This window comes from Echinops telfairi, unplaced genomic scaffold, assembly GCF_000313985.2.
Source record: "Echinops telfairi isolate 266 unplaced genomic scaffold, ASM31398v2 ScPeMD7_7;HRSCAF=31, whole genome shotgun sequence".
NCBI classification, from domain to species: domain Eukaryota; kingdom Metazoa; phylum Chordata; class Mammalia; order Afrosoricida; family Tenrecidae; genus Echinops; species Echinops telfairi.
In genome coordinates this window covers 21,123,814-21,149,800 of record NW_022103904.1, presented here as the reverse complement: position 1 = coordinate 21,149,800, position 25,987 = coordinate 21,123,814, and the positions used below count along the sequence as shown (strand labels likewise).

Sequence of the window (25,987 nt, the reverse complement as noted above, 5' to 3'; positions counted from 1 at the left end):
GCAAGGAGGCTTCCCGGTCCTCGGGTCGGTGGCTGCTCCTGCTCTGGTGGCTGGGTTCCCCCGACGAGGACCATCAAGCGGGGCTGAGGTGAGCAATGCTACCATGAATTGTGTCTGACTCCATTTATTCCAACCTCTACTCTAACTCTCATGCTCTCTATGACTTTACTATAATCTCTACTTATTATCACTGTACAACTGTGCCTACCGGACCTGTGATGATTTGTGGGGTCCCCTCTCCCCCTTAACCCCACACAAGGGGATCTTTTTTAAAGTATTGAATTAGCATTTCCCAATTTTACCACCACCTGTTAAAGTAATCTTCATATACTGATACCTTTTTCCCCTCCTACATAGGTTATCCTTCCCTCACCCCACCCTCACCCTTATTTTTGCTGACTTGAAATATATCTAACAAAAAATTGCCATTTCAACCACATGTACGTGTTTAATTCTGTGACTAGTTGCATTTACCGCAATATACAATCAATGCCCTATCAATTTCAAAATGTTTTTCATCATCCTTAACAGAAACTCAATGTCCTTCACATTTCCTTCTCCCTCTTCCCCCTACTAACCACTTCCTTTCATTTCTATGCATCCGCCTATCCTAGGTGTTCAATATAAGTGGGGTCATACAATACCCGTCCTTTTGTGTCTGGTTTATTTTGCTGTGCATGTTTTCAAGGATCTACGAAAAAGGCTCTGGGGAGGGCCATTCCTGGACCTCCTCTGGGTTCCCGATTGCCATAAGGGGCAGTGGTCAGCCATGTGGGAGCACTTCATTTCGAGTTGATGGCTAAGTAATAACTAATTGTATGGATCTAAGTTTAATCACCCATTCATCCTTGTTTGCACTCTGTGATGGCTATAACTAGCGATGTACACTGTGGATCACTTACATTCATGTTGTAGGAAGCAGGGAGTCTTTTAACATAGCAGTCGGTCATAAGAATCTTCCAAATATAGAATTGCTAAGAAAAGCTGTGAACTGACATAAAACTCGGAAGAGGCTATTTGTTAATGGGCTGGTGACCCGATGTTACCTATAAAATGTAACAAAACTTGCCTACAATGGAAGACAACTGACATTTGAACTGTTCTCTCTCAGTGCCACCTGACACACGCACAATTTACACAGGAAGCGGTACCTGGCACTGCCGAGTTCTAAGCCTCACCTCTGGATGATGAATTCCTTTGCGCTGTCGAAGAGGTGCCCGTGCACGATCCACTCGTCCACAGTCTGCAGGTAGGGCCTCACGGTCTCCACCCAGAGCGCGAACAGCAGGGAGACCTGCCGATGGAAGTATGGCCACGCCGCTCACGTTAGGGAATTTCCTGGTCCCTAGATGAAACTATTTCTAAATATTTCTCAAAGGCCATTTAAAAAGTGACCTAATTTCTATGTTTTATTTGAAATAAGGCAGCAAATTTTATAATAACACAAACTACAAAATCCAATTTAAAACCCCCCTGAACCTGGGACGATCATACTGTCTGTAGTCCACACCAAGACTTTCCCCGAGTGAAAGTCTCACAGGAGCAAAAAGCACAAACTAAGAGAGGGCAGGGAGACTGGACATATTTCCTGCCTGGATCCATTAATGAACTGTTTATTACAAGTGGTAAAGGATTTCATTTTGCTAGTTTCCAGTAGGAATAAAGACTATAGTAACTTCCTTTGTTTTAAACTGCAATGCTAAACTGGTGTAACAAAAAGTTACATCAAAAAACTTGCAAAAACACCTAAAGTTCGCAAACCTGTAACTTTCAAGATTCCAATCTCTCTTTCTTAAAAAATATATGTATACAAAAATATATAAATATAAAAACAGTATATTTTTATTGAAGGGTTATTGAAAATATTAGCATGAATCATGTATGTATTTTTCAAGTCCTGCTTTGTCCTTGCTTCATCCTTCTGAATAATCTTGGTAATTTGAACTAAAAAACCAATTCTCTACAACCTTCTGTTAGGGTGGCTGCTCACACAGGGTCTCAATTGCATATAAACTCCAACACAGAAACTATTGCTAAAGCTTTGAACAACTGTCTGATACAATGATTTGCACAAAGAAGTATGATGGGCTACCCATCACTCCTTGGCTGTGCAGAGGGCAGTCACAGAGTTCAGGCTAGACAGGGATCACACATACCGTCTTCTCAGATGCTTCTCCAACATTGTCATATTCAAGAATGGCCTTGTACAGTGTGTTGAGTAGGTGAGATGCACGAACAACATTCCGCGTGTCAGGTGGAACTTCAGCTATTCCAGTGCTAAATACTTTGTGCAGAACCTTGAGTTGAGCCAGCCGTGGTGATAAACTATCCACCACTATAGAAAGAGTTATCGTGGTATCTGCAAATATTAATAAATCAAACTCAATAGCAAGGAAAAAGATTTGGACTCAAAAATAGACATAAATGCTAAGCCACTTAGGAAAACATGTATGTCAAACTACAATAACTACAGGGTAGGAGATTTTAATCTCATATCACAAGAACCTCATTTACCTAATGCAGAATAAAATGCTGGAAAGTCAAGGAGAAAAATAGCATAGAAAGGAAATGACAGTCCACAATGAAGAAAGTACATATGATCTTAACCATATACAACACATAAATAAGATCATGCAAATTAAAACTACACTAGGGAAAGCACCAACAGACTGCACTGGCTGCCATCCTAGTTAGAGAAGCCGCAGGGGATGAGGACACAGGGGCGTGAGCATGCTCCTTTGTGGTGATGGCACCTGCTGTGCCCTGGCTACAGAAGCGGTCAGATGAGTCCACACAGGAGATGAAATGCCAGAGAATTCTAGATGAAGACTTACTGCTCTCCTTTCAAAACACTAAAGAAATGAAAGCCCACATAAACCAGGGAAAACTAAGTCTACAGTCCAGCTGATATGTGAGGGTAATGTCCACTTCCTAGTTTTGACAATGCACTATAATTACATGTTATGCCTGGTGAACTGGATTATGGGAACATGTGATCACACTGTTATGTTTACAGCATTTGAAAATAAGTTACAAAAGAAAGCACACTTTGAAAAGATGAAAACATTTTGATAACATACTGTTAGCAAAACTATGAGAAAGCAAGTGTTCATATACATAAGAGTGTAAATTTAAATATGTACACTCATAGGGAGCAAAGTGAGGGTTCTGGTCAAAATAACAAATGCATATGTCATTTGGCCTAGCACTATCATTTTAAAAAATGTATCCTGTAGGTAACCTGCTCACATATGTGTACAATTACTAATGTATAAGTGGTTATGATTGCAGAATTATTGGCAATAGCAAAAGATATATCTAAATGCCTATTTCGAGAAGGGATGCATCATGTCACTGTACATCTACATACTGAAACACTAAATTTGAAAAAAAAAAAAAAGAATCTGTCTAATCATATATGCATACGGTACAATACTCAAGAGTAAGTTAGAAAGTAATTTGAGGACAATATTATAATAGACTAATGTATGTATGCACACAGGGGCTTCAAAAAATATGTGAAAAAATTCCATCCATTCTTTTAATTTCATTTTTCCACAAACTATTAAAAGTATCCTGATACATGTATTTACAGGAAGGATCCATAACAAACTGGTTGCCTCAGTGGAAGGAAATTGAATAGCACGAGAATTAGAACAAAAAGTTTCACTGTAAAATCTTTTGCATTTTTTTAACTTTTAGAAATATAAATGGTTTATAAGTTTAAAATCATAATGAACAATGCATACATTCATGAGAACTATTTATTTTCCATGTAATTTCTAAATCTTCTATCAATTATTAATCAAATGGCATGAAAAGTTGTGCCTTCTGAGAGTGAAGAACGCTTAAATACCATTACGGATGATGTACTTCTCAATATCGGCAAGCTCCTCCTTAAAGCTAATGAAGTATTTGTACAGGGCCCACATGAAAGCCTGGTACGTCCTACAGGGAGCTTCAGTGGACTTCTTAGGAACAGAACTGTTTCCAGGTAATGCACCGTCAGAACTGTGCCTCATAACGTCATCGATGAACTCCTGGAGCCGAAACACAACCTGGCCGTATGCTGCTATTTGTTCCAGCACTGATCGTAAGCAGTCCTGTGAACGAAGCAAACCATGGTTACTTAGAGCCAGCCCTCTGTAAACAAATTCATTTCCCCTTAACTTCAAAATATTTCCCAGGGTATTGCAAGCCAAATGCTTAGCAAAGAAGTAAGCAGTAAAGAGATTAAAATACAGCTTTTTTTTTTTGACAGCTTTATATTCAAAGGAACTATTTCAGAGTTTATTACACTGTACAACTTTCTGATTTTTTTTCCTGTATCTTATTAGCCCTTCCTAATACAGAAGGACAAGGAGGAAAAAAACAAACAAATTGCAAACCAAAACTCAACATGAATGTCACAAAATTAAATAAACTCTCTAAACACTATATAGATCCATAACTTAATTTTACTTTTTATATTTTAAATATATTTAATACCAAGACTCAAAAAATCAAACTCAATGCCATCAAATTGATTCCGACTCATAGTGACCTTACAGATTGGGGTAGAATTGCCTCTGTGGGCTTCCAAAACTATATTTTACAAGATTAAAAAGCCTCATCTGTTTCCCACAATATATTTATATACCTAATTTTAATATCATAAAGCATTCTAATAGTACATTATAATGGTTGATGCATATCTTATTTAATTCTCTGATATAAATACAAATGACTTACATGTGTCAAATGAGTTACAACAATATTGTTTCTCACAGTTATCTTTCCATCTATCAACTGAAATATGAAGAGCTTTTTTACCCCAGAGAGTAACCTGAAATGACATAAAAAGCATCAATATTTATAGCCTAGAAAACTACTCATTACAGTGCTGTTGATAGATGCCATCCGTCAGTTCTGACCCAGAGAGACCTGATGCACAACAGAACGAAACACTGCCCAGTCCTGTGCCATCCTCACAACTGTTCCTATGCCTGGCCCACTGTTGCTGCCATGGTATCAATCCATCTCCGTGGCAGCCTGCCCCGCCTTCATGACCCTTCTACCCTACGCAACATGACGTCCTTCTCCAGGGACCGGCCTCTCTGACAAGTCCAAAGAATGTAAAACCAAGTCTCACTTTCCTTGCTGCCTTGCAGCAGTGCCTAAGAAATTCTAATGAAAAAGTCACAACTTGGCAAGATGAGAGTGAGATATAACTTCCAAAGATCAGTCTATGCATCTGATTTCCTTAAGACTCAAATATGTCAATATCTCATAGATACCCCTAAAAATGTCTCAAAGCACTTCTGCCTACAAACTTCATTGCTAAACTATCTTCCCATTTTAAGGAATGTCAGTATTATACTTTATGCAGAAAGCAACAAAATCTGGAAATTTCCACAGTAACACCACCATATATTAAATTTTAAATTTTCATGTGACTACCATGCAACATTCTTAGAGCTGTTCTATTAGCTCGTGGTCTTCAGGTATGGGATTATGCTCTATTAAAAGCCAGAAACAACTATCTGAAGAATTGTTTTAAGCTTTCTAGAGATGTAAAATGTGGTTTGATATAACTATATATTAAATTATTTAAAATAGAAAAGAAGTAAGCGTATCAAAGCCTCACAATCTCCATGGTCACATCTAAAGTCTGGACTTCCTGATCCTGTCAGACCAAGTTTAAATGCCGACAGAGAACTATTCTGGGTTCATACGTAACAGCCCTCTTCTAGTGTGCCTGTGAAAAATACTACAACATTTATCTTTTATTAAAAATAACCTTATATCTCATTAAAAAGGTTGTCTAGACTATTAATTGGATTAATAAATCTTACCATAAGGTTTCCCGAATAACCTGAGTCTCAGTAACAAAAATTCTGTCATCTGGAACATATAATGAATCAGTGCTATACAGATGTTGATCCCTATTAGAGAATAAAAGTCAAATGTCAGCATAGATATTTCTAATTAAATGAATGTGTCTCAAAAATATATGCAAATTAATGCTTAAAAACAGCAGTCAATTAGTGAACACACAAAATAATTTACTTATTTCCCTCCCACAGTCATCATTTTCACAAGTCATTGAGATCCTCTCAGGGAAGTACTTTTAAAACAATCTCACGCTCAATGTTTATTGCTCATTTAGGCATCTATTTTACAATTATGTGCTATTTTTTGAAAACTTCAGTTCGGTAATATGGGCAATAAAACAAGCCAAATATGGCCAATATATACCAATCAATTTATTTTGAAAACAATACAGACTAACTCTGGAATCATTTTGCCATCCTAATAATGATTAATAATTTTAAAATGTGTTTAATCAGAATTGCTAAATAGCCAGTAAGTATAAATTTCAGGTAAGTAGTGATTTAAATCACAAATCAAAGTTTCTTCTACAGTTACATTAAATGAAAACTTTAACTTCTTACCAGAGCGCAGCTAAATTGGAGTGCAAATGTAAACTATGGGGAAACCACAAGGGCTGGGCTGTCCAGTACTGAGGGGCCACGTGCTCTTCCAACCAGTTCTGGTCATCCGTCTGATCTACAGGAGGGAAGTTGAATACAAAGTTTAACTCTGTAATTAGAAATGTAAATGGCTGCACGCAGTACTGCCTCACAGCGACCCTACAGTAGAACTGCTCCCATGAGTTTTCCATCTCTGTGGAAGTGGAAAGCCTTACACTTCTCTGGTGGAGAGGCTGGTGGTTTCGAGCTGCTCACCTTGTGCCTAGAAGCTGAGTTTATAACCCATTATGCCAGCAGGGCTCCAAGTTCATAACAGTCAATAAAAAAACTCTAGGTCATGGAGGGAGGGTGTGGTGGAAAGGGGGAACCGATTACAGAGATCTGCATATAACCTCCTCCCTGGGGGATGGACAACAGAAAAGTGGGTGAAGGGAGACGTCGGACGGTGTAAGATATAACAAAATAATAATTTATAAATTATCAAGGGTTCATGAGGGAGGGGGGAGCGGGGAGGGAGTGGGGAAAATGAGTAGCTGACGCCAGGGGCTTAAGTGGAGAGCAAATGTTTTAAGAATGATGAGGGCAATGTGCTTTATACAATTGATGTATGTATGGATTGTGATAAGAGTTGTATGAGCCCCTAATAAAATGATTAAAAAAAAAAAATCGGTCAAGTTTGCCAGTTATCTAGAATACCACTTCATTTAAATATGTAACTGAAAATGACATGTCAAAATAACAGCTACCTAACAACATTTATATATCCATTTATTTAAAATCTTGGATATATATATATAAAGAAACTTATATACGATAATCCATTAAATGACACTGGCTAGAAAGCAAAATAATATATAGTGTTCAATATTAAAATGTTTCCATAAACAAAAAGATACCAACAGGCTATTTGAATAGTATAATAATCATGTACCAAAATGTAATCAAAGACATTCCCCTACCATCACCCAAAGCTTCAGGGCTGCTACTAAACTTTTGAAAGATTAGGAAATTTATATCTGTGCAGTTGTTTCAGAAACACAGAAAAAGGGAAAGTTACCTGATATTCCATGAAATTCATATAACTTTGATACTAAAACCAGAAAACATGATATTTAAAAGCAACTCATTGAAGTAGAAAGATGAAAAAGCCTAGATTAAAAATAACTGACCCAATTCGATTTAATAAAACATTTTAAAAATCAAAACACAATTTGTTAATTTGTGAAGAAACACCTCAGAACAAGAGGATGAAACAATGGATGCACAACTTAGAGAACAACTCAGTGCACACAGAGAAACTGTTGATGGTCTTGACAACCAACTTATTTACTTATACCAGTAATAACGAAATAAAAAAGGCACCATTCACAATAAAAATTACCTCTGTAAAAATTAATTTAGAAGTGAATTTTTAGAAGTAATTTAGAAGTAAATTAATTTAACAAGTGAATTCTAAATATCTTTAAAAAGTACATTCCCAAATTTTACTAAAAGACAAAAATGAGAATAAATTTCAGTATCAAAATGGAAATAGTAAAAACATCAATTCTCCAGGTGTACATCTATAAATTACAGGGGAATTATTAAGAAGACACATCCTATTAATTCTAAAATGCTTATGGATTGTTAAGTGCATCAAACTAATCTTTGGTTGTGAAGCAGAACTGCCCCACCGGGTGTTCCAGAGCTGTTGTGTGGTCTGGAAACCTCAATCTTTTGGTTACAGCCATGCATATAATGACTGCAACACCACGGCTCCGTGCACGTGGATGAAAGAGTCTCAAGTGGTGAGGTCCATTTTGAAAAGGAGCAAAGGGAGCGGGGAAGGCATGTTACAAAGCCTTAAAGCAAAAAGGCTCAGTCCTGGTCAGGCTGACACTAAAGGAACAGCCTGGAAACGTGATCAGAGTTTGGAAAGGGTGCAGTCAGGTATACTTTGGGGGTGGAAATGCAAATTTTCAGCAAGGGGTGAAACTGGAATCGACTAGTTTGAAGCCCTGAACTTGACATAATAAAACTATGCAATATTTTTGAAGGATGACATGAAAAATGTTAACTGTGTCGGGGATGAAAATAATGAACGTTATTTCCCAAATTTAATGAAAACTGTTGTTTTTAGTTGCCAACAAGTCCGTTTCCACTCTTAGCAACCTTCTGTACAACAGAACAAGCACTCCTGGTCCTGCCCCAGCCTCACAGTTGTGCCTTGGCTTGAGCAGCACTGTGAATTACTCTTGTCGGGGACCCTCTTTTTTCTTGCTGACCCTCTACTTTACCAAGCATGAGGTCTTTTCTCTGGGGACTAGTATCCTCTGAAAACATATGCGAAATGCACAAGGCTAAGTCTTACCACATGCCTCGCTTCTGGCAGTCTGCCAAGTATTTAATATTCTTTGTCTGCCGACACCTTACTCCAAAGGTATTACTGCGTCTGCCTGCCTTACTCACTGCCCAGCTCTCACATGCCTCGGCTGGGATGAAGAATACCATGACTTAGGTCATGCCCATCTTCGGCTTTACGACAGCAGTTCTCAACCTGTGGGTCCAGACCCGCCTAACACCATCGGAAAACACATATTTTCGATGGGCTTAGAAACCGTGACAACGCTCCTCTATCCATCTCCAGGCAGGTCCACCCACAGACGGGTACCAGTCATGAAGACTGTTACCCATGCTACACCATGCTTCAAGACAAAATTTCATTTATTTGTAATTAGAAATAAATATTTCGCAATATATAATTACATATTGTTTTTGTGATTAATCACCATGCTTTAATTATGTTCAATTTGTAACAATGAAAATACATCCTGCATGTCAGATATTTACATTACGATTCATAACAGTAGCAAAAGTACAGTTATGAAGTAGCAACAAAAATTAATTTTATGGTTGGGGTACCACAACATGAGGAACTATATTAAAGGGCCGTGGCAATAGGAAGGTTGAGAACCACTGCTTTAGAATTACATCTTAGCTCTTTAACACGTAAGAGGGGTCATTCATAATTTGTATGCACAAGGCAGCACTGTCATCTAATTTTGTGACTGTTGTTTCCATAGATGTTGATTATGGATCCAAGAAAAATAAAACCAACAACTTCAATATCTTCTGTTTATCGTGATGTTGCTTGCTGGCTCCACTGGAAGGATTCTGTCTTCTCTACAACGAGTGAAGGCTCTAGTCTTTGGTCTTCCTCAGTAAGCACTTCAAGTCCTTTGCTTTCAGGAGGCATGCATCACGTGCATGCTGCAGGCCTGACTGAGTCTCCGCCACCCTGCTGCTGTGCTCCTCTTCGTAGAGCCAAGCACCTTGAATTATTTGCTAAGCATACAGATCACATAACAGGTGAGAGGATACAACCCTGGCATTCCTGATTTTAAATCACGCAGTACTTCCTTATTTTATTAGAACTGCCTCTTGGCCTATGGACAGATTCTGCGTAAGCACAATGAAGTGTTCTGGGATCCCCATTCTTCAGAACGTTATCCATAATTTATGATTCAAACAACCGAATGTCAATAAAACTCAGTAAACAGCTCTGGTTATTCTCTGCCTTCGGCAGGAACCATCTGATATCAGCATTGATGACTCTCACTCTAAGTTCTCTTTTGAATCTGGCTTGAATTTCTGGCAGTTCCCTATTGATAAAGTGCTGCAACTATTTTAAACTTATCTTCAGCAAGATCTCACTTCCTTATGATATTAATGATATTGTTTGCTAATTCTCCGTTACATCGATCACCTTTCATTGAAATGTACACAAGTAAGGACTGCTTCCGCGTTACTTGGCCTGGCAGCTGTCTTCGAAATCTCTTAGCACAGACTAGTGAGTGCTTCCAGAGACGTATTGGTTATTAAAAACATTTCACTTGGTATTCTATACATTTCTCAAGCTTTGTTTCTTTTAAATGTCTTCAGTGTAACTTAGATTTCTTCCTTCAATACCATAAGCTTTTGATCATAAGCTCTCTCTTAAAAGAGTTAAAAAAATACTAGCAATGTCTAACATCTTAATATCCAAAGAACTCTTAGGGGTGGGAGTAGGCAGGTAAGACATTAAACATCTTTCAAAAGAAAAATGATCAGCTAACATCTGTGGGAAATTCACAAAAGGATCAATCCTAAGTGACCCATAGGGCAGGAGGCCAACTCTAAAATTACTAATGGTCAAATTAAATGTAAATTAAAACAATGGCCACCATCCAATCAGAAAGAGGAATTTTATATTGGGCCACAAAAGCAGACCTTCCAACTCAGATAAACTCTTCCTTTAAAAAAAATTCTTTTCATTGAGAAAGTGAAGGCTTACAGACAGATCACAGTTTTACATTCAACAATTGATGCACATTCTGACTCGGCTCACCCATCGCAATCCTCTCCATGGACCATCGCTGCCCCTCTTCTCCCTGTGCTTCCTGATCGCACTCTTCCTTCTTCCCTAACCCTCTGAACTTTGTCCCTCGGGAAATGGCACCTTCTGATCTCAAATGGCTGATTATTCTCATGAAGAAGTGAGTTCAGTTCCAGGCCTGCAGGGTAAGGGTCACAGTCTTGGGGTCCCAACCTGTAAGCCCGGTCTCTTAGGATTTTGAGTTTTATTCCACATTTGTCCCACTCTATCCAATGCTATTCCTTTCAGAGACATTGGTAATAGCAGTAGCCAGGCACCAGCTACCCCTCCTGGTTTCAGGGTCACTACACTGATGTTCAAGGCATCCAGTAGTCCACTGGACTAATTGTTTCCTTGTGTCTTCAGTCCTCATGTCCCTTCTTGCCTCCAGGTAAGTGCACCTTACCTGTTCACTCACTGGCTTTTAAGACCCCACTCGTTACACACCAAAATAGGGTGTTGAACACAAATGATTCACAACTATTAAAGAATAAAATTGTACCCTAAATCCCTAGTCAACATTAATTCTAGTGGTAATTCTAGTGGCACAACAGAAAAAAATCTAGTAATGGTCACCATGAATCTAAATTGAATGAAAGCAACTAACAACAATAAAAATTATTTTAAAGATGTGTTTTATAACAATTGGGCGGGCGGGGAGCTACCACAAACCCCACAAGCCAAATCTTATCACCAAAGAGTCAATTTGACTCATGTAGACTCTCGAGCAAAGCAGAACTGCCCTGTAAGATTTCCAAGATTTTGTGGACTCAGACTGTCACATCTTTCTAAAGCAAAATGGTTGATGGGTTCAAACACTGAACTTTTTGGTTAGCAGCCAAGTACATAAGCACTATGCCACAAAGTTGATCGATACTTTGAATCGCAGGAGAAACCGATTCTCAAACCTCACCTTCCCTCTAGAGGAAATGCCTTTATTAGACAGTGATGCTAAGACCCACGAACACAAAATACCTTTCCAGCTGACATGAGGCCTTGGTTTTCTGTTTGGGTCTTGTTCTTCTAGAGGTGTTCTGTCTACCTGAATCCCAGAATCCTCTCTGCTTAAGGGCTGTTGATCATCTTCACCGTCACTATCTTCAGACCAATTCTGAAGAAAACAAAGCAGAATATAAACATCGGAGCTACATTGTCAGTTTGACCTGCTTTGGTGGCTTGTGTTTTGCTTTGCTGCTGGAAGCTATGGCTTTGTGTTTCACGCATACAAGGGCAGCACGGAGAACAGGTTTTAGAGCAGCTTCCGGACTAAAAAAGACTGGGAAGAAGGATCTGTCAATTCTAGGGGAAACAAAACTGGCAATGAAATATTTTAAGACTGGCAACTGACCATTGTGTGATACAATGCCAGAATATGAGCCGCTCAGTCTAGGAAGTCCTCAAAGTACAACTGGGAAAGAGCTGGGTCCTCTAGGAGGGGTGCAACTGTGGATGGAGCAAGCCTTTCAGGCTCTGCGTCTGCTGATGTGGTAGCACTCCAAGAGGAAAAACCAGCTGAAAACATCCATTAATAAGAGAAACATGAAATGTATACAGCAGGAACCTCAGAAAATTGAAAGTGGTCAAAAATGAAAATAAAATGCATAAATATTGATATCCTAGGTATCAATGAGCTGAAATGAATGGTTGATTGTTTTTGTATCAGATAATCACGTGGTCTGCTATGCCAGGAATGGTGTTGCATTCATTGTTAAGAAGAACATTTCAGGATACAGTTTAACTATAACCCTGTCAGTGATAAAATACGATCTGTATGCCCACAGGGACACCAGTCAATATGACTACTGCCCAGAATATTGTACGTACAAAGCACTACTACTGTTAAACATGAAGAAAGTAAAGATTTCTTACCAACTTCTTCAGTCTTAAAGTGATCAAACATGTAGTCAAGATGCATTGAAAATTACTGGTAATTGGAATAACAAAAGTTGGGAATGAAGGCTCAGAAAATAAGGCCCTGGAGACAGAAATAACTCTAGAGGGCACATCATAGAATTGTGTGCTTATCTTAATATTGTGGTCTCTTTTCTTATTTTACACACACACACACACACACACGCACACACACTTCATTCTTGTGGGGGGCATGTTTCTCAGTTTATGAAACGCAGAATGGGTGGGTGTACCGAGACAATAATTGATATAATAGCTTACCGGGAATAGGGTAGGGAGATTTAGGGGGCTGGGGAGCAAACACTGAAGATGGGAGAGGGGTGGATACACTGGAACTGATTGTGGTGATGTTATGGAAGTGTATGGTATGTGAATTATATCTCAATAAAACTACTGAGGAAACAATCTGCAAGATCAACAATTGCAAATATAAATATTCCTAATAACATAAATGGTGACTATAAACATGGACTTCATCAATGGAATACACAGGTATCAAACAGACTATATTATTGGAAGAGAGAATCGGGAGAAGTTCACTGTCACCAGTAAGAACAAGGCCAAAGGCCAACTGTGGAAGCCTCCATCAATTGCTATACCATGCAAGTTCAAGCTGAAACTGAAGAAAATAAAAGCAAGTCTACAAGGGCCAAAGCATGACCTTGAGTGTATGCCACCTGAGTTTCGAGAGCCTCTCAAGAAGACTAGCTCTGACTCATCGAGCACCAGTGACTGAAGAACAGAGGAGCTGTGGCTGGCATGAAGCACATCATACACGAAGAAAGCAAAAGGTCACCATGGAGGAAAGAACACAGTGGATCTCTGGACAGTCCCTGAAGTCTGCCCTAGAATTCGAGAAGCTAACGTAGAAATGATGAAGTAAGCGAGCAGAGGATCCAAAGGGCAACTTGAGAAGACAAAGGAAACAAGATCTGGAGTTAGGGGCAAAAAAAGCAAGAGAACCGCTCAACACTTCACCAGCCAAAAAAACTGAAGAAAAAAATTCATTCTTTGAGTTACGACAATGAAGGATTCTGTGGGTAAAACAAGAGTCCTTTGTGGCACGGTGGGTTAACCTTTGGGTTAACAGAAAAACTGGCAGTTCAAACCCCCAGTCACTCTGCAGGAGAAAGATGCGGAGGTTTGCTCCCTAAGGGGTGGTTTTACTGTCTTAAAGGGTCATTATGAGCCAGGATTGACTCATGGCAGTGAGTTTTATAGGCAAAATACTGAGTGGCATAGGAAGCATCAAAAGAAAATGGGAGTTTATATGATTATTGTTTTATCCTTACCACCTTAGTTTGATTTCTTTTTAATTGTTTCTCTTGGTTTTCTCAGCTGAGATGCACAGGAGGAGTGGATGCATACTGATCGTAAGTGATAAAAGGTTTCCAGGGGCTGCAGGGGTGGGGGGTGGTTGATAGGGAGGGAAAGAATAAATGAAGAAGGGGGAGGGCCGAAGGAGCACTAGAACTGATCGTGATCGCACAACTCATTTTAAAGGCAATTTAACCGTGGGGAGGAAAATATTCTAAAATTGATGTGGTATTGATTGTACAATTCTTCTTGATATGATTGAATGATTAAACTATTGAATTGTAAGATATGTAAACTATGTGTTAATAAAACTGTTGGAGGGAAAGGAAAAAAAAAAGATCAGAGGAATTCACAGGGTCACGGTACCAAAAGAAGTGGCCAATGTTTAACCATTTTAGGAGGTAGCATGTGTCTGTGGCTTTGAAGGAAAGTCTAAGCTGCACTGAAGACATTCATGAAAAACAAGGCTCCAGGAATTGAAAGAATACTGTGGTAGTTACATAATCTGTTATCAACTTGAGACTTAAGAGTGAAGGGATGGAGTTTAGCCTGTCAACCAGGTCACAGCTTGATGACTTCATTTGGAGGTGCTAAGGAAATAAAAAGCTCGCTGGAGGCAGGGCACACACACACAGCAAGACATGCTTGCTGACAAGATGCATGGAGCTACGCTAGAGTCCAGGAAGGAGCCACATGGAGATCCCTGAAGGAGCCACATGGAGACCCCTGCCAGCACTGAGATGCCTCTACCACCACTGGATCCACAAGACTTTCCACCTGCTGACCTGTGATCTTCCTGTATTCAGTGTCATTGCATGTGTTTTGTGAGTCTGAAGAGGACTGTATAGATTGACTTCAGACATATGTGTTAATATCAGACTTATGTACTTGATCTGGACTGGGCTAGGATGTTTTCTGAATATCCAATTTCTCTTGTAGATAAAGCTCTTTCTTACACACATCTGAGTGTCTATGAATGTGTTTCTCTAGTCTACCCAGACTAACTCACATACTAACCGAAATGTTTCAACAACAGAGGCAGTGCTGGAGGTGTACACTTGCCTATGCCAAGAAACTTGGGAGGGAACTACTTGGCCAATCACGAGAAAAGATTCCTAATTTGTAACTAATGCAAAGAAACGTGATCGACTAGAATGCAGAAATTATCAAGCATATCATTAATATCACAAGCAAGTAAATTACTGTTCAAAACAGTTGTAGCAGTAATTCAACAGGGAGCTATCAGAAAGTCAAACTAGATTTGGTAGAGGACATGGAACTAGAGATATCAGTTCTGACATTAGACAGATCTTGGCTGAAAGCAGAGACTATCAGAAAGATATCTGCCTGTATTTTAATGACATTGAAAGGCAATCAACTGTGTGGGTCGTAACAAACTATGGATAACATTCAAAGAATGAGAATTCCAGAACACATCACTATGCTCTTATAGAATTTTTTGACAGCTGTTTGACCAGAACAAGGGCTACTACATGGTTTAAAATCACAAAAGGGGGTGAGGAGGGGTGGCTATAGAAAGAAAACTGTAAGACATTTCTTCAAGAAACTAAAAGAGACTTATACAAATGGAAAATGGGTTGTGCTCCTTGATAAGAAGACAAAATATATTGAAAATATCAATGTTACCAAAAACTTTATAAATTCAATGACATTCCAATCCAAATTTTAGCACAATTTCTCAAAGAAATAGAAAAGCCGATCAACATCTTTATATGGGAAGAGAAAAAAAACTCAGGACAAACAAAACTTTATTAAAAAATAAAACAAAGTAGCAGAAAAAAATTAATAAATAAAATCACAAAAGGTATCGGGGTTGTACAATTTAACCATACTTACTCAATTTATATGATGAGCTAATCATCTGAGAAGATAGGCTATGTGAAGAAAACCACAGCATCGAGCCTCAGACGAAGACTCATTTAACAACTTGTGATGTGCAAATGATACAATTTTGCTTGCTGAAAGTCAAGAGAACTTGAAGCATTGATGAAGACCAAAGACTACTGTCTTTAACAGGCATTATACCTCACATTAAGAAAACAAAAGTTCTAACCAATAGCTACCATGATAAAGAAGAAAGGACTGAAGTTCTCAATGATTTCATTTTACTTGGATCTATAATCAATGCCCACAGAAGCAGCAGTCAAGATTTTAAGTAATTGGGAAAATATGCTGCAAAAGACCTCCTTAAAGTGTTAAAAAGATGTCACTTTGAAGATTAAGGTGTGCCTGATCCTCACAATGGTATTTTCAATCACTTCATATACATGGGTGCTGGACAATGAGTAAGGAAAACAGATGCGGAATTGATGCCTTTGTTGATGTTGAATGTTAAATATGCCATGAACTGCCAGAAGAAGGAACAAATCTCTGTTGAGAGAGTTATAGCTAAAACGCTCCAGAATGTTTCCTATCAACTCCCTTGGACATATTACTAGGAAGACCTAAACTGCATGGTGTGTGAAGCAGCAGAAGACAGCTGTACCAGAGGAATGAACTGTCGATGGGCGGACTAACATCTACTTAATACCTCAATGCCCTACTTGCTGTATTGATAGATAGATAGATAATTATTCTAGGAGATCTGTGTCTGACACTGTCAGTGAATATTATTGCAATTGTGCCTGATCACCAACTCCCATTGTTTGTGTAGTGTCAAGTCACATAAGGATTTAATCTGTACAAATCAATAATCTATGTAGTGAGATTCCCAGTTAGCCTCCACGTGTTTAATATCCTTTTTTCAATTGTGTTTTAAATACATTACCATGGGCTAAATCAATGACACTATAAACAGAAGGACCTGCTCCAGGGAAATGATCTATGAGGTTATCTAACATAAAATAATAGAGATGTCTCTAAGGTGAATCAGAAGCAGGTAGAATAGATTTGGGGCTCGAACTTAATCTTAGCCCCAATCTAAAAAAATCAATTCTTTTGGCATTGCCTGCTCTGTATGCACCTCATGAAGGAAACAGAAGACAGGAGGTACTATAGCAAAGTGAGGTGAAGAAATGAGATGGGGCCCGGCTATCAGAAAGACTACTGCCCAGGGTCTTAAGAGGCTTGTTTTCAAGCAAGCAGCCATTTAAGTGAGATATCAACTAAGCCCACATGGAAAAAGCACCAACATGCATGATCCAAGGATTGTAAATAACATAATCCAAATCTGAAGGAGGGGATGGTATCAGTTTAAATTGTGACAATGTGGTTTGCAGAAAGCGACAGATGACAGTGGGAGCCCAAGACACTTCTGCAGAATCCCCACATAGATTAAGCCTCCAATGATTTCCCTCAGACAATAACTGAGGGATGGGAATAATCTGGATATCAGACAGAGAGCATTGTAGAAACGATTATAGTAGATTAAAGTGAAAGAAATCTGACTTGATTGGTTCAAACCTTGTCATTTGATCTCCCCTTTTGATACATTTTGAGCTTGATCTGGTTTTTTCCAAACTGGAGTTTATCTGTTGTATTTTGTTATTGTTGGTAGCCTTCCTGACGTCCTGTTACATATTTTTCTATGTTTTTGGTATATTAAACCCAGATTGGGTGAATCTATAGAGACAATAACTAGATTAGGGTTCCTGGGGATTACGGCGGGGTGGGGGTGGGGTTAATTCCTGGGAGTACAGCAGGGGAGGGGGGAATGTTGATAGGGAACTGACAATAAGGAGTATAAGAAGGAAGAAAATCTTTTGAAACTGATTGTGGTAGTGACTGTACAACACGCCTTGATATCACTGAACTACTGAGTGTTGTGATGTCTGGACCAAATAAAACATTTGAAGAGGAAAAAACCTTGAGAATGAAAAAGAACATTTTTTTCCTGTATCACACTTAGCATGTATTTTTTGGGATGACAAAACTGTCACTTACTGGTGTGTCTACACTTGGGAGAAAGTCGATTTCTTCACCTTCCATCAAGTATTTTCCCCAATCAAAATCATCTTTATTTCCTAAAATGTAAGAGAAACTATAGTAAACTTCATCATAAAAATGTTTGATAGAAAGCCACGGCTATTTAAAAGAAAGAAAGGTCTAATAAAAGACAAAACAGACTCAGAAAATAAAAGCTCAAAAACATTGAACACTCAAATTGCCGCGCTAATAAATTTTACATTTACATTTGTGTACCTTCAAAAATTATTTTTAATACAATTGCAGGTACTTTAACTTACAAAGTGAAAACTTACATTTTAAGTGAAATTCTGCCTTTCTGAAAGGCATAATTGTATCCAGCAAAACAAAACTATTTAGTCTCATTAACTTTCACAACTTTGTACAAAAATCTCAGTGTCTAGTTAGTAGTTAAGTAGTATGTTCAAACTTCTGCTTTATTTTAATATGTGAAGACATTTGTTAACGTACCTACTTCTTTATCTCTTGGTTTTTCCACATAGTTGCTGTTTGAAGGCGAATCAGAAAGACACAGAAGAAGTGATAGTATGGAATAATGTGTATCTGTCTTTAAGACAAAAAATAAAGAACATGATTAGTGATTGTCATTTTTTTCTAGTTTGATTAAAGAAAAGATACTCCCATAACGTTTACATCCTCTAATTTTTCTGTTTGGAAAAAAGCATAAATGATACCTAAAGTTCAAACCTCTAAATTTTTATTTGTAGAACGTGTGGACACATAATGAACCTCATGAGACTATCTGAGGGTTCAGTTCTGTATTGCTGACAAGCACAAGACACCTGAGTGAATGAGACTTGATCCCCGAGTACATAAAAACGTCACTGAAGTATATCACTAAGACTTAAAACTGCATTATTCTCATGTGGCAATAAGCACTATGAAGCTTTAAAATGTACACATATATTGGCTACAATCTTTTCACAGATTTTCAGGCCTTTCTTCTGTCATACCAGTGGGTAGGTTTGAACCACCAACCTTTAGGTTAGCAAGGTGAGCACAAACTGTTTGTGCCATTCAGATAAAAGCAAGACCCAGTCTGTGAGAGGAAGAATTCAAATTTGATTTGAGTCATAGTGAATTTACGGAACTAGCAAAAATATTTGGATGGAGATATCCTGCCAATTAAATTTATGGATTTAGCTCAGGAGCAAAATTATGATGGAAAGTCTTGTGCATCCAGTGGCAATGGAAGCATCTCAGTGCCGGTGCAGGTCTCCATGTAGTGCCTCCATCTCTCCAAATGTGTCTCAACAGGAAGGCTAAGCAGAGAGAGTGTGGCCCGCCTCTCAGAAGAAAGAGAGGAAGTTCCCAAAATCCTCATGAGAAGGCCACATCTACTAGGAAGCATCATCAGGCTGTGACCAGTTTGACAGGCTAGACTCCACCCCTAAATTCTATTTATCAAGTTGCCATGAAATTATGTAACTACAGGCGGGCGGTAATAAGTTACTATGAATGTCATTCCTCTTGATTGTTACATTCCTAGTATAGCAAAACTGATTTTTTAATTCAAAATGTCCAATAACAGTCCATTTCAGCCCACTAATGCCTAATTGAATGTCAATTTTTATGCATTCCACTTCATTTTTTACAACTTCCAGTTTTCCTAGATTCATACTGCATACATTCTAATGCACGGTACAATTATTAATTGATGTCTGTAGCAGTTTCTTCTCATTTTGAGTCATGCTCCATCAGCAAATGAAGGGTTGGAAGACTACACTCCTGCAGGCTTTTCTCCATCTGTGGCAGTTACATAACCTGCTGTCAACTTGAGTGAAGAGGTGAAGTCTAGCCTGTCAATCAGGTCATAGCCAATGAGGCCTCTGGGCATGGCCTTCTCCTGAGGATTTTGGGAACTCCTGTCTTTCTTCCTGGAGGCAGGACACACACTCATTTTGTTTCACCGTTCCTGTTGACAAGCTACATCTGCCATGCTGATGACAGCCAGAGCCCTGGAGCTGGAGGAGCCACGTGGAGACTTGCACCAGACCTGAGATGCTCCACCACCGCTGGATACACCACCGGCCTGTGATCTTCCTGCATTCAGTACCATTGCATGTGTTGCAATGAGTCTCTAGAGGAATTAGGGGCTAATATAAGACTTATGGGCTAATATTTAACTTATGGACTTGAGCTGGACTGGGCTGGGATGTTTTATTACTGGATAATTGCTTCCTGATCTATAGTTCTCTCTTACACATATACGAATGTCTCTGGATTTGTTTCTGTAACCAACCCAGACTGACACACCATCCATGTCATTATGGCCAACTCTGAAAAGGCAGCTCTTGTTCAGTCATATTTTGAGCGCCTTCTGAACTGAGGGGCCCATCATCCAGCACGATCTCTGACAATGTTTGCTTCTTTTCATGAGATTTTCAGTATTTGACAATGTTTCAATTCTGTCCATAAAGTTTTCCGAGGTGAATTCCTCATAAGTGGACAGCCTATTCCTTCTTAGTCTTAGTCTGGAAGCTCTGTTCACTGTGTGTGACACTGCTGGCATTTTAAATACCAGTAACATAGCTTCCAGCATCACAGCCACACACAAGCCACCACTGTATGACAAGCCAACAAGGTACTGTTGTATCTGTTGTTGGATGATTATTAGTAAAATTTTACTGGCATGTGACATCACCTTTCTTTGGAATGGATAGAATTATGGCTCTCTTCCTAGAGCTTCGCTTTCCTCAGCTTGAAATGATGGAATTTCGACTAGTTCTTTTTAGTAAAGTGACTGGGCATTCTCACCTGCTTTTGACTTCCTGCATCATTCAATATTTTCCCCAGGGAATCTTTAACAATGCAACACCAGCTCAAATTTCTACTTAAGTTCTCCCATTTCAGAGGGAGGTCTTCCCTTTTGGTTTTCTAACTCTAGGTCTTTGCATGTTTCATTACACTATTTTACTTCCTCTTCTCAGTTGCTCTTTGAATTTTCAGTTTAGCTCTTTAAACTTCATTTCTTCCATTTTCCTTAGCTACCCTGAGTAAAAGCAAGCTTCAGAGTCTCTCTTAACATGCACTGTGATCTTTCTACCTTTCCTGGGTTTTTTATGACTTGTGGCTTGCTGAAGGATGTCCCTGATGCCTTGCACAGCTCCTCAGGTCTTGTCATGAGTGTGCAATGAGTCAAACCTGTCCTTCAGATGTCTTCAAAATCCAGATGGGATAGATTCAAGGCAGTATTTTGGCACATGTGGACTTGTTCTCGTTTTTTTTCAGCTTGAACCTGAACTTACATATGAGTAATTGATGGTGTGTTCCAGTCAGCCTCTGTCTGGTGTTAGCTGATTATATTGAGCTTCTCGTGCTCGCTTCGGCAGCACATATACTAAAATATATTGAGCTTCTCCACTGTCTGTTCCCACATACGTAGCCAGTTTGATTTCTATTTATTTCATCTGGAGAAGTTTTTTTGTTTGTTTTTCTCTGGAGAAGTTTATGTACATAGTCATTTTTTGTGTTGTTGAGAAAAGGCATTTGTGATGAAAAGTCAGGTTTTGCAAAATTCTACCATGTGATCTCCAGCTTCCTTTCTATCTCCGAGTCCTATTTTCCAACTAAGACTCCTTCCTGTTTCCAACTTTAGCATTCCAATAGCCATCTTGGATTGCATGTTTGATCAACTTCAGACTGAAGTCAGTAGAATTCTTCATCTTCTTCATCACAAGCTTTTGTGATTGACGCTTCCATTTAAATAATAGTTGCATTGACCGCATTTCCTTTAAGGCAGATAGATATAATTCCATCACAGACAGCACTGTACTTCACGATTGATTTTGCAATGTCCTTTTTGATAATAAATGCAATGTTCTGCCTCTTGACTGTGTCATTCCAATTCACAATGGCCAGTATCAGTCCAGTTCAAGTCACGGATGCCCAGGATATTGATCTTTAAGTGTTCCATTTCATTTTTGACCACTTCCAATTTTCCTAGATTCATACTTAGCACATTCCAAGTCCCAATCCTTCATTGATTTTGCCTTGAGTTGTGACCCATCAGCAAATGAAGATCCGAAAGGCTCCAGTACCAACTCACGGCACCATGGTGGACTCTACTTTGAGAAAGCAGCTTCTTCTCAGTCACATTTAGAGTGCCCTCCAACACGAGGGGCCATCCTCCGGCACCATCTCCGACAATGTTCTGCTTCCATTCACGCGGCCTTTAGTTTGTGACAGTGCTTCAAAGCTATGCATAAGGAATTCAGCAACTACTTCTTCTGTAGTGGGCAGCCTATCCCTTCTCCGTTTTCTTTTCTGAGTGCGGAAAGTCCACTGAAGCCTATTCACTTTGGGTGGCCCTGTTGGCATTTGAAATAACAGTGATACAGCTCCCAGCAACACACAAGGCACTACAGTATGACAAACTGACGGGCAAGTGCTGGACCATGGAAAGATAAAACAGGCAAATACTTGATACATTTGAATTGTGGTGTTGATAAAGAACATTGAATAGGCTGCCAGAAGAATGAACAAATTAGTCTTGGAAGAAATACAACTAGAATGTTTCTTAGCATATAGGCAGGCAAGACTTTGGCTCACTTAATTGGATGCATCTTCATGAATAAAACAATCACTAGAAAGACATGCTATCAAATATAAAGAAGCAAGTGCACACCTCGGAAGAGAGAACAGATACCTGGGACCCATTAAAAATAAGACACGTATGTGCATCAAAAGAGGTCATCAAGAAAGCAAAGGGAGAACTCACAGACTGGGGGGGAAAATCTTTGGCAATGACACAACGGACAAAAGACTAATCTCTAAAATGTATAGAAAACTGTAATTCCTCAATAAAAAAAAAATTAAAAAGTGAGCAAGAAGACACGAGACAGTTCACCAAAAGGAGCTAACACTGTCCTACTTATTACTAAGGAGATTTAACTTTTAAAAGGGCTTGAGGTAAAATTTAGAGTTTTTCTGATAAATTAGAGCATTTGATTGACTATTTTATCCATATTGATTTGCTGACTATTGGCTAATGACAACCTCTTTAAGCTCTGCCACGGTCAATCCAAATGGCAGAACCTCATTGCTTACTTAGCTTTTGTATTTATACTTTTCAGAGGAAAACAGTATTACTGTAAATTGCAAATAGTCATTACATAGTTATATTGTGTGCAGATGTATGACTGCTGGCAAAGCCATTTCAGAGGAAGAAAACCTGAAAATTTGTGCATGGTTCTTCCTGTATTTCATGCTATGCATCTTTTTATTTTGTTGAGTTTAATCTGCATCCTTTTGTTGCAGTAAGCTGTAGCAATGAGATTAATAGCTTTTTTGAGTTGTATAAATACTTCTAATGAAATCATCAAACCTGAGGCACTCTGGATTCAAAATGAAAATGCTCAGAACAGTGTCTAAAATCTAGGAACAATTATGAGTTGGTAGGTAACAACTATCAGCAAATACTGAGATGCAATTTAAAAAAATTTTTTTTTATTAAATACTTTTATTGGGAGATTTTACATCTCTTATCACAATCCATACATTCATTCATTGTGTCAAGCACATTTGTACATATGTTGTCATCATCATTTTCAAAGCACTTACTTTCTACTTGAGCCCTTGGTATCAGCTCACTTTTCCCTCTCCCTCCCCTACCCAGCTTCTCTCACGAACCCTTGATGTTATAGATTATTATTTTCATATCTTACATCATCCTGTCACCCTTCACCCACTTTTCTGTTGTTTGTCCTCCTGGGAGGGGGTTATATGTCGGTCCTTGTAATCAATTTCCCCTTTCTGCCCCCACCTTCCCTTAATCCTCCAGGTATCTCTACTCTCATTGTTGGCCCCAGGGGTTTATCTATCCTGGATTCCTTGTGTTGCAGGCTCTTATCTGTAGCAGTGTGCATGTTCTAGTCTAATCTGATTTGTAAGGTACACTTGAGGTCATGATAGTGGGGGTGGGGGGAGTGGGAAGCATTAAAGAACTAGAGGAAAGTTGTGTGTTTCATCAGTGCTATACTGCACCCTGACTGGATCATCTCTTCCTTTTGATCCTTCTGTGAGGAGATGTCCAATTGTCTACAGATGAGCTTTGGGTCTCCACTCCTCATCATCGTCGTTCCCCCCCTCACATTGGTATGATTTTGTTCTGCATCTTAAGATGCCTAATACCTTATCCCATTGAGACCTCATGATCACACAGGCTGGTGGACTTCTTCCATGTGGACTTTGTAAGACCCCAGATGCTTTATCTTTTGATAGCTGGGCACCATCAGCTTTCTTCACCACATTTGCTTAAGCACCCACTTTCTCTTCAGCCATCATGTTGGGAAGGTGAGCATCACAGAATGCTGAGTTATTAGAACAAAGTTCTTGTGTTGAGGGAGTACTTGAATAGAGACCCAATGTCCATCTGCTACCTTAATTCTTAACATACAGATATAAGTACATAGATCTATTTCCCTCTCATTATATATAAAGATATTTACATATGTACATGTCTGTATTTAGACTTCTAAAAATATCCTTTGCCTCCTGGTTCTTTTCTCTTTTTCCTTTTACTTTCCTCTTGTCCCACCATTATGTTCAGCCTGCATTCACGTTTAGTAATTCCTTGCTGTTACATTGCCTTTGATTAAGCCCCACTAGGCATCCTACACCCTTCTCTCCATTGATTTTAGTTCACTTGTTGTTCCCTTATCCTTTGGTTAGTTGCCCCCCACCTCCCCGCTTTCTCCCACCTCCCCTTCTCCCATGTCCCCCCTGGACCGTCGGTGCCACTGTTTTTGTCTCCAAATGGTTTATCCTGCCTATCTTATCTAGATAGACATGCAGAAACATGAATAAGCTAAAAAACCAGGCAAAGGCAAACAAAACAAAAAGGACAAAACCAACAAAACAATAACAACAATAAGCAAAAACAAAACAACAACAGCCAAAAAGGAAAATCCTATAAATAGTTCCAGATCTGTTTTTTTGACCTTTAGGAGTGTTTTCCCGTCGAGTCTGATGGGGTACCACACTGTCTTCAAAGTCTATTTTGGGTATTCGTTGGGGATTTCATTGCTTTGCTCCCCTTGCTGCTCTGTTGCATGCCCTTGGTGTGTTTCACCCTAGTGTGATGGGGTCAGGTGGGCACAATTCCTGCATTGTGTATCCAGTGTTGTCTCCTGAAGCACTATGGTTCAGTGAGGAATGTCATGTCTCGTGGTGGGGCTGGCACTATGGTCCTCTCTGTGCGTTGTCTGCTCTGAGCAAGAACATCATCCTCAGGGCTTGGTGGGCCAGGATGTGGTCCCCTCCCTCTCCATCTCTTTTCGTTTCTCCTGTGTGCTCTGATCAGATATGACCCTCTCCCTGAGCTGTAGCTTCAGTGCTGTCCTCTGAAGTGCATTCACTTCACATATTTGGGATTAGGGCCGGCCCCAGCAATTGAAAAATTTTAAGGTATTCTGGCTCTGCTATTATTTGTACCATGCACTCAACTCTACTTTCAAAGTAGTTTGTGCTTAAAAAGATGCTTAAATAAGAACCAGCTTGTTATTCATCAGACAAGATTCATACTGGATCTGATGAAAAACTTAAAGCAATTTCCAGGAAATCCTGCAATACTAAAATAGAATGAATGCTTAGATGCTAACAAAAGTAAGCTGAAGATAATGAGAGCAGAAACACTGAAATACAAAAAAGATATTTCAGAATGAAAGACATACCTTTTTTTCCTTTATGCTTGAAAGTGTCGCATTTAGAAATTCCTCTGTTAATCTCTTCCAACTAGCAGCTTTGTTGAGATCCGAATGAATAATGAATTTTTCATAAATTCTAAAATATAAAATAGTAACTGATAGCTAGAAGGCCATATTAGCACAACAAAACAAAAAAGCACCCTGCCAGAGGATGGGGGAACCAATCGCAATGAACGACACATAACCAAACACACACACACACACACACACACACACACACACACACACACACACACACAACA

At 39.1% G+C, this 25,987-nt stretch overlaps 1 protein-coding gene across 1 annotated transcript in view; it reads right to left on the bottom strand.

Moving 5' to 3' along the window:
* TUBGCP5 (tubulin gamma complex associated protein 5) overlaps window positions 1-25,987 on the bottom strand; it is a 58,190-nt gene that overhangs the window by 24,401 nt on the left and 7,802 nt on the right. The window contains exons 2-11 of the mRNA XM_013006054.2: window positions 25,713-25,821; window positions 18,490-18,586; window positions 17,998-18,077; window positions 11,842-11,977; window positions 6,435-6,549; window positions 5,835-5,924; window positions 4,732-4,825; window positions 3,857-4,103; window positions 2,157-2,359; window positions 1,179-1,294 (exon numbers count right to left, since the gene is read on the bottom strand). Coding sequence (XP_012861508.2) covers window positions 1,179-1,294; window positions 2,157-2,359; window positions 3,857-4,103; window positions 4,732-4,825; window positions 5,835-5,924; window positions 6,435-6,549; window positions 11,842-11,977; window positions 17,998-18,077; window positions 18,490-18,586; window positions 25,713-25,821 — 1,287 coding nt within the window. The remainder of the gene's footprint in view (window positions 1-1,178; window positions 1,295-2,156; window positions 2,360-3,856; window positions 4,104-4,731; window positions 4,826-5,834; window positions 5,925-6,434; window positions 6,550-11,841; window positions 11,978-17,997; window positions 18,078-18,489; window positions 18,587-25,712; window positions 25,822-25,987) is intronic.